We start from the raw sequence: 9,833 nt of genomic DNA, 5'->3' as shown, positions 1-9,833 counted from the left end.
CCCTGGGTTCAGTTCCTTATACCAAAGCTTTCCCAAGATAAGTGAAATAGACCTGTAATTCTTTCACCATGTCTCTGTTCATAATTAGATAATTGTCTTGTTTCAGGAACATGCAGATCAACACAGACTGAGTTTCAGCAGAAGAGCATCTTGGGAAAAGCACAAAATCCACGAAGACACAGGTGCTGGGTCCCTCCAGTCTCCGACCTCAGCATTTCCTGCTCTCTCCAAGAGAGTTTCTATGTGCCCCGGGGGGATGTTTGATTAGAAGGGCCATTCTCAGATCTCTGGAGAGGCTCTCTAGAAAGTTATAATTGTTTTTAGTAATTGGTAACTGGGATGAAGTTTTTCAGAATTAACTTGAGTTCCCAGTGTCTGCTATCAGTGTTGGTACAGGTGGAATGATAATTGCAGTCCTGTGGGGAGATGAGGTCAGAGGATCACAAACCCATATCCCACACCTGCCTGTCTCCCTCCACACACTCTCTGGCTGTCCTGATCAATGCCTGGAGCTCACCAGCCTGGCAGCAGGAAGGAGTCAGGTGAGTATTTTGTATTTTGTTCTGGGAAGCATGGTCTACAAGGAAAGCAGAGGCATCAGAAGATACAGTAAGAGCTGTTGTTTGAAAAGAGGACTCTTCTGCACTATAAACTGGATGGTACCAAAGTTATGGAAGTAAGGGAGAGTAATTACTTATCCTGGGCTGAACCTGTGGAGAAGAAATGGTGGACCAAAATCAAAAAATTTCCTAAGTGCTTTTAATTTTATTCAACTCATTCTTCATCGTTGGATTTTGATTGATGAAGCCATAGAATGTGGGCTTTTAAGATTTTCTCATGTTATTCAGAATGTCATCTGCTAGCTCTTCTATCTGCTTTACAGGAGTCAAGAACATTTTCAGTTGGTCCAAGTTTTTCTCCAGTACCTCCATGCCTGTGATAATGTGTAAGATGTAGCTGATTGGTGTACTTTGGTTTAGAAATAGTAAACAAGGGCTTTTCACCTCATTATTATTTTACACTTCATAGAAACAGTAATTATGCAGCGACAGAAAATATCTAACATCTGCAGATTACGTTTAGACTTTGTTCATTATTGAAGTCAGGGAAGAAGCATTTAAGGAAAGTTAACTTGATGATTTAGTTTTTTCTTTTCTGAGAAAAAAAACTATGGACTTAGGCAATTTTCAAAATTTCATTATTTTATGATATTTTCTATGGTTTCAAAAAATGTTCTGATGCCATTCACAGACTCAATATTCATCTTAGTGTTATTTAAATTGATTCAGGAAATAATTTCCCCTACCAATATCCCTTTTGCACAATACAGTTGTGTTTTAGAATGTTTAATAATTGTGAAATTGAATTCATTTTATCCGATATTTTCCATTCATAAACAAATATTAACTTTCTCTAAAATTAATGGTAATTTAGCTCCCTTCTACAAGCATTTATCACCCTATTCATGTTCCATGTATCATTGCTTAGCATACATGGTTAAGATGGAAAAGATTCTCTTCCTTTAATTCCAACACAGAATGAGTGGCACATTCAATCAATTCCATTTCATCTGATATAAGTATTTCTTTAGGGTTTTATTTCATCTGATATAAGTATTTCTTTAGGGTTTTACTAAGTACACAGACTCCATGTCCTCTTTTGAATTATTTAAGGTGGTGTTTGCCTATAAATGAAGCTTTTAGATTTAAGTGGATAGCTGTGGACATAGCTCAGCTGGTAGAGCACTTGTCTTGCAATGCAAAAGGCCCTGGGGTCAATCCCCAGCTACCAAAACAAAACAAAAAAAGATTTAAGTGGAAAATTGTTAAACACATTAGTAAAAAAAAAAGTACAACCATTATTTAAAATATTGACAAGATACACAAAATCATAGAATGTATGTAGAGTTTTAGGAGAACATAAATAACTATGTCTGGGGTTGAGATACACTGGGTTAAGTAAATTGTCAACTCCTGACTGACTCTATAAGGTGGGGACTTTGGAAACATTATTCAACTCTTCTGTGCCTAAGATCTTCTCACTTATTAACTGAGAATGATGACGTGTTTACTTCATAAAATTGTTGTAAAAGTTATATGTAAAGTATTAAAAGAGTACTATACTTGTTGCATAAAATGATATAATAGTATTCTTTATGTTTTTCTTCTAATAGCAAATCACTTAGAGAAAAGAATATGATAAGAAATTATTGATTGGAAACAAAGGTAGGGAACAATAGTGGATCTGGGTTGCCCAAATAAAACACATCTCATGTTTTCCATGCAGGATCCCCTCAGCGAATGGAACCATCAATTCTTGGAAACTGCCATGGCCTCCGGTGATTTGGTGATAGGAATGGTCTTCTTATGGCAGACCATAATTGGATTCCTGGGGAATTTCTTTCTTCTCTTCCATAATTTCCTTTATCTCACCAGATGTCCTGTAAGGCCCAAGGATTTGATTCTCAAGCACTTGACCTTGGCTAACTTCTTGGTCATATTCTGTAAAGGAGTCCCACAGACCATGTCTGCTTTTGGGGCAACACATTTCCTCAGTGATACTGGATGCAAACTTGTTTTCTATGTTCACAGAGTCGGCAGGGGTGTGGGCACCGGCATCACCTGCCTCTTGAGTATCTTCCAGGCCATCACGATCAGCCCCAGGAACTTCAGGTGGGAGGAGATGAAACCGCAAGCTTCCAGATACATGGGGCCCTCCAACATCCTGTGCTGGATGCTAAACATGCTGTTGAACATCAGTGTTCCTATGTATGTTGGCAAGTGGAACAGCAAAAACACCACAAATAAAATAGATTATGGATACTGTTCTGCAGTAATTGATAACAGAGTCACGGGTGTGCTACTTATAGCACTATTGTCCTCCTATGATGTTTTGTGTCTGGGACTGATGGTCTGGACCAGTAGCTTCATAGTTCTCATCCTGTACAAGCACAAGCAGCAGGTCCGACACCTCCATAGCGCCACCCTCTCCCCAAGATCCTCCCCTGAGACTAGAATCACTCAAAGCATCCTTGTCCTAGTGGGCACCTTTGTATCATTTTACACTCTCTCTTGCATTTTCTCACTATTTTTGGCTCGTTTAAATGATCCAGGTTGGTGGCTGGTGAACAGCTCTGCCTTGATCACTGCTTGCTTTCCTACAGTCAGCCCCTTTGTTCTCAGGAGCCGTGACCCCAGGATATCCAGGCTCATCTTTGCCTGCTGCAGAGGGAGTATGCTATCCTCTAAATGATCCAAGTAGCTCTAGATTTTACAAGTTTTTTATCTTTCTTTTTTTACTTTTTCGTTTGTACCAGGGATTGAACCCAGGGTGCTTAACCACTGAGCCACACCCCAAGCCCTTTTTTTTATATTTTATTAGAGACAGGGTCTTGCTAAGTTGTGTAGAGCCTCACTAATTTGCTGAGCCTGGTTTTGAACTCAAGATCCTCCTGCCTCAGCCTTCTGAGCTGCTGGACTTACAGGTGTGTGCCATGCCCGGTTTATCTTCTCTTTTTCAATGGCACCATTCAATTCTTCTTTCCTTCAGAGGTCTAAGCACAAGAAGGGCCAGCCAGATGATGGACAGAATGTAAACAGCAAACTGAATCTGCTGTCACAAGAGGTGTCATAGTGTAGGAGCACATTTCCAGACTAGATGTCTTGCAAAATGTTTTCATAATTTCTCTGTTTTCCCATATTCCAACCGAGAAATTTTGTGGTCAACATGTGAGGTTAATTTGGAGACAATGCAAAGCTTATGAGTATTGAACTTTAAACCAATTAGTGAAAATTGTCCTGGAATTAACCGGGCCCAGAAATGTATGAAGAGATTCATGAAATGTAAAAGTCAAACAGAGTATCAATTAAGAAAATGGGAAAAACGACTAGTGCCTAGGATGGAACTGAGGAGACACTGCAGGATATCAAAGACCAGGTTTTGCTATTTTATCTGAAATGCTACGAAGAGAGTTTGTCATTTGAAACATATGATATTTTAGAATATGGAAGAGTGGTGTATTTCAAATATTTCCCAGTAGTGATTGACAGAATGACCTGGGTGGGGTCAAGAGAGCACTTAAGCATATTAATTGGTTTTAATTATAATTCATTTTGTAACTTATAAATACAAGAGCAGTAAGTTGGATCATTGGGTTTTCAGAAGCATTTAAATATGGAATTTTCTATGTTAAGTAATTATCTCAGTTACTATTTAAAAAGAAGCATCTGAGTGGACCATATTTTCTGAACTTGGGAAACAAATCTGTAGTGGAACCATTCACTGCATGGAGGGGCTGAGAACAAGGCATGAGGGGATGAAGCTTTGATTCCGTATTTTGGGATTGGATGTAATGGCTGCTTTGAAGTTTCCAAAGAATGTTTTACAGAATCATGAAGTAAATTCCTTGATCATAGTGAAAAATTTCAACAGACTTTTTTGTGATTGTTGTGAGATGAAGCTCATGAAGAATTTTGAAGATTCAAGAAGTTGAACAATACAATAAATAAGTTTGAAATAACAGACATATATTAAATCTAGGTATTATATCTTATTTTTTCAGCACATACGGAACACCAAAAACTAGTTTTAATCATAGATTAACTTTGCTGCCCATTACATAACACTTTTGAACATTTTATTAAGGAATTTTAATATACTTCAAAAATAATTAGAAAGAACACACACACACACACACACACACACACACACACACACACTGGGGATTGAACCCAGGGGCACTCAATCACTGAGCCACATCCCCAGCCCTATTTTGTATTTTATTTAGAGACAGGGTCTCACTGAACTGCTTAGCTCCCTCCTTTTGCTGAGGCTGACATTGAACTCTTGATCCTTCTGCCTCACTCTCACAGGTCACTGGGATTATAGGCATGCACCACTGTGCCTGGCTAAAGATGAGCAATATTTTTATAAATAATTCTAACTTTGTAGCATTGAAGAATGAAAATGCTCCATACTAAACTTTTGTACAGCTTCGATTTAGTGTTGTGACGGGGAAATACAGTAACTGCAAATTTCTTTTTCCTTTTTTGGGGGGCGGGGGTGGTTTACCAGGACATTCAACCATTGAGCAACATCCCCAGCCCTACTTTGTCTTTTATTTAGAGACAGGGTCTTACTGAGTTTGCTTAGCTCCCCGCTTTTGCTGAATCTGGCTCTGAATTCGATATCCTCCTGCCTCAGCCTCCTGAGTCACTGGGATTACAGGCATGCCCCACCACATCTGGCATGACTGCAAATTTCTACTCCACTAGAGTAGGAGAAGATGCCCTGACAACCAAAGTGCTAGATTTCAAACCTGGGAATATATTCTAAAAAATCAAAAACTAGGCTAAATGCAAGTAACATATAATAATAAATATAATGTAAGTTATAATAAGTATTTAATGGAATAAAATGAAAAAAAATTAAAAACCTAGTGATGAAGTAGAACTGATGAAATATTAAGAAAATGTGAAAAGATACATTTAAACAATATGAAGGATAAACAATATTTAATACTATTCATATGAAATTGTTTATATATCTAGCGAACAGTAGGAAGAAGTTTATGTTAATAAATGAGAAAGTTGGGAAAAATTATTTCTACAAAATACAGGATACCAAATTTGAATTAAGACAAATTAGAAAGTAGAAAAATGTTTGGAGGTATTAACCAAAAAAATTTTTTAAATATTTTTTAGCTGTCAATGGACCTTTTATTTATTTATTTATATGTGGTGCTGAGGATCGAACTCAGTGCCTCACACTTGCTAGGCAAGTGCTCTACCACTGAGCCACAATTCCAGCCCTAACCAAAATTTTTGACTGTTTTAAAAGGCTCTTTTCCCATATTATTAAGAATTAAGATTCATTCTTTCAACTTCTTTCTTTCTTCCTTTCTGTCTCATTCTGGGGATTGAACCCAGGGGTACCACTAAGCCACATCCTCAGCCCTTTTTCTATATTTTATTTTGAGGCAGGGTCTCACTGAGTTGCTCAGGGATTCACTACATTGCTGAGGCTGGCCTTGAACTCAAGATCCTCTTGCCTCAGCCTCCCAGGCCACTGGGATTATAGGTTTGTGCCACCAAGCCCTCCTTTTTTGTAGTTTTTGTTTTGAGACAGGGTCTTGCTAAGTGGCTGAGGCTGGTCTCAAGTCTGTGATCCTCCTGCCTCAACCTCCTGGGCCACTGGGACTGCAGGCATGTGATGCCACATCTGGCTCCTCTTTTTTCCCCCCATGTTCAAATCTTATAAAGTTAACATTTAATGTCAACATTTTCCTTGCTGCCTATTTTGTGTCTGCTTTTTAAAATTGTAATTCACTCAATTATAAGGTTAATGGGTTTCTCTGTGACATTTCCACAGATGCATATATTGTGCTTTCTTTCCATCCAACCTTCCTAGTACCCACCCTTGTCCTTCTCTTTCTCTCTCTCACCCCAGCCATTTTCCCTTCCCTATGAATCTCTCTTCTACTTCCAGGTAATCAATCATTTTTTTTTAAAGTTTTCACATATGAGAGAAAACATGAAATACATATTTTCCTGTGTCTGGCTTATTTTGCTTAACATGATGACCTTCTGTAACATCCATCTTTCTACAAATGACATGATTTTATTCTTCTTTATGGCTAAATAATACTCCATTGTGTCTGTATATTTCTTTATCTATTCATCTGTTAATGGGCACCTAAGCTGACCCCAAATTTTGGAAATAGTGAATATTGCTGCAATAAACATGGGTTTGGAGGGATCTCTTTTGTTTGCTGACTTCAGTTCCTTCATATATAAATATATACCCAGGAATGGGATAGCTGGATCAAATGGTAGTTCCATTTTTAGCTTTTTGAGTAATATTTATCCTGTTTCCCACAGTGGCTTTACAAATTTACTCCCCCCTCCCCCGACAGTATATAAGGGTTCATTTTAATCCATATCCTTACAGTATTTATTTTTGGTTTTTGTGCTTTTTAAAAATGGTCGTCCTGATTGGCCTAGGAATATCACTGTAGTTTTGATCTGTATTTTTCTAATGACTAAATATGTTGAACATTTTTTCATTTATTTATTAGTCATTTGTATTTCTTCTTTTGAGAAGTGTCCATTTAGACTGGAATCCCATTTCTTTTTCTTTTTTCTTTTTTTTTAATTTCAAGCTCTCTTTTTAAAAAAAAAAAATCTTTATTTATTTTTATGTGGTGCATGAGGATCGAACCCAGGGCTTCACACGTGCTAGGCAAGCGCTCTACTACTGAGCCACAATACCAGCCCTCTTTTTTTTTTTTAATATTTATTTTTTAGTTGTAGTTGGTCACAATACCTTTATTTATTTATTTTTATGTGGTGCATGAGGATCAAACCCAGGGCCTCACACGCGCTAGGTGAGCGCTCTACCACCGAGCCACAACTCCAGTCTGGAACCCCATTTCTTGATTGGATTATTTGTTATTTTGTTATTAATATTTTTAGGGTATTAATCTGTCAGATGAACGGCTGGCAAAGATCTTCTCCCATTTGGTAGATTGTCTCTTTACCCTAATGATGATTTTCCTTGCTGTGAACAAACTTTTTAGTTTGATGAAATTCACCTTATCAGTTCTTGTCTTTATTCCTGAGCTATTGGAATCCTATTCAGGAAATATTTTCTTGTGCTAATATATTCTGCTATATTTTCCTCTACTACTTTCAAAGTTTCAGGTCTTATAATAAGACATTTCACCTAGTTTGAGTTGAGTACAGTATAGGTGAGAGGCATCTAGTTTCAGTTTTCTATATATAGATTTTCCCATACCATTTGTTGAAAAGGCTATCTCTCCTCCAGTGTTTGTTTTTGGCACCTTTATCAAGAATCAGTTAGCTATCGGTGCATGGGTTTATTTCTGGGTCTACTATTCTATTCCTTTGGTCCATATGTCCAATACCATACTGTTTGTTACCGTTGCCCTATAGGACATTTAGAAACCGGTATTATGGTACCTAAGCATTGCCCTTTATGTTAAGGATTGCTTTGTCTATTGGGGTCTTTAGTGCTTCCATATGAATTTTAGGATTGTTTTCTTCTAGTTCTGTGAGAATATTTCACCTGTGGAATGAAACCAACTTGGTCATGATGTATGATCTTTTTGATGTGTAGTTAAATTTGATTTTCAAGTATTTGAGAATTCTTGCATGGGCAAATTGTGGCAGCTGCAGTAAAACAGGCTTTAGATGCCAGGCCAAGAACATGCTACAATTGTGAACAAACAGGACATTTTAAAAGGAATTGCCCCATTGGAGGAGGGTTTAACAAAACTAGGTATCAAAGGAGTAGAATACCAGGTATTTGCCCACGATGCCGTAGAGGGAGACATTGGGCTAATGAATGCCGTTCTCAAACCACCATAGAGGGTACTCCATTATCAAAAAACGAACAAGGACCAGGTGTTTATCCACGATATCGNAAACCACAAATATACGGAGCACTGGAGGAACCCAGCAACCCCATCAGGGTAGTGCCCAGGACACATTGTCCATCAGATCCCTCATCAGACAAACCAGAGGGAGCGCAGGGTTGGACATCTGCGCCTCCGCCAGAGCAGTACTAACTCCAGAGATGGGAGTTCAAATCATTCCCACAGGGGTGAAAGGACCTCTTCCCAAAGGAACAGTAGGCTTATTATTGGGACGCAGCTCTTCTACTCTAAAAGGACTTATGATAAGTCCTGGGGTAATTGATCCCAATTATGAAGGTGAAATAAAGTATGTTTACCAAGGATGTTGGTATACAGTTTTCTTCTTTTGTTGTGTTCTTAACAGGTTTTGAGAGCAGGTAGTATTGGATTTTTAGAATGAATTTGGAAGTGTCCCGTCCTTTTCTATTTCATGAAATAGTTTGAAAAGTACTGGTACCAGTTATTTAAAAAATCTGGTGAAATTCAGCAGTGAATCTGTGGAGTCCCGAGCTTTCCTTTGAGACACATTTTATTGCTGTCAATCTCATTGTTTGTTATTGATCTGTTTAGGTTTTTATATTCTTGGGCCAATTTTTGTAGGTCATATGTACCTAGAAATTTTCCCTCTTTGTGTAGATTTTCAAGTTTTTCAGAACATAATTTTTCAAGAAATATTCCATAATGATCACCTGGGATTCAGTAGTATCTCTTATAACACTCCCTTTTCATTTTTAGTTTTATTTATTTATTTTTTCTCTCTCTTTTCATGAGTTTGGCTAAGGGTTTGTTTTTCTTGTTTTGTTGATCCGTTACATTGTTCTTTTAGTCTCTATTTCATTTTGATCTTTAATATTTCTTTCTTTCTACCAATTTTGGGACTGGTTTGCATCATTAGCTTGTTTATTTGAGATCTCTTCCTCTCTTTGTTTAAATGTAAATATTCAGAGGTAAAAATTTCCTTATTTGTTTTGCTTTTGATGTATCCCACAGATTCTGGTATGTTGTGTTTCTATTTTCATTTGATCCTAAGAATTTAAAAAATTTTCCCCAGGTTTATTTAACGATCAACTGTTTGTTCAAAAGTGCATTATTTAATGTCCATGTGTTCATATTGTTTCTTTTCTTTAATTTTCTTTTTTTTTTTTAGTTTCTTTTTTTTCTCTTGCATTTGATTTCTAATTTCATTCCATTATGATATGATAGGATGCAAGAAATTTATTCTTTTTGTGTGTGTGCACGTTTTTTCAGACTTGGTTTATGGCCTAAATATGATATAATTTAGAAAAAAATCCATGAGCTGATAAAAAAGTATATTCTGAAGCTACTTGATGGAATATTTTATAGGTGTTTGTTAAGTCTTTTGGTCTATAATGTTATTTTTTAAAATATTTTTTAATCT

At 37.1% G+C, this 9,833-nt stretch overlaps 1 protein-coding gene across 1 annotated transcript; it reads left to right on the top strand.

The window, feature by feature from the left end:
- Positions 1 to 1,861: 1,861 nt before the first annotated feature.
- On the top strand, positions 1,862 to 3,252 carry LOC107145077 (vomeronasal type-1 receptor 4-like). Its single transcript, XM_015488911.2, has one exon. The coding sequence runs from the start codon at positions 2,272 to 2,274 to the stop codon at positions 3,250 to 3,252; it is 981 nt and encodes a 326-aa protein (XP_015344397.2). The 5' UTR covers positions 1,862 to 2,271.
- Positions 3,253 to 9,833: the final 6,581 nt, after the last annotated feature.

Source organism: Marmota marmota, unplaced genomic scaffold, assembly GCF_001458135.2.
Source record: "Marmota marmota marmota unplaced genomic scaffold, marMar, whole genome shotgun sequence".
NCBI lineage: Eukaryota > Metazoa > Chordata > Mammalia > Rodentia > Sciuridae > Marmota > Marmota marmota.
Note: the sequence above shows the minus strand (reverse complement) of the source record. Positions and strands in the feature narration are given on the sequence as shown.

What these genes read in the sequence shown, in the direction of transcription:
- LOC107145077 (XM_015488911.2), top strand. Translation starts at nt 2,272, where the DNA reads ATGTTTTCCATGCAGGATCCCCTCAGCGAATGGAACCATCAATTCTTG.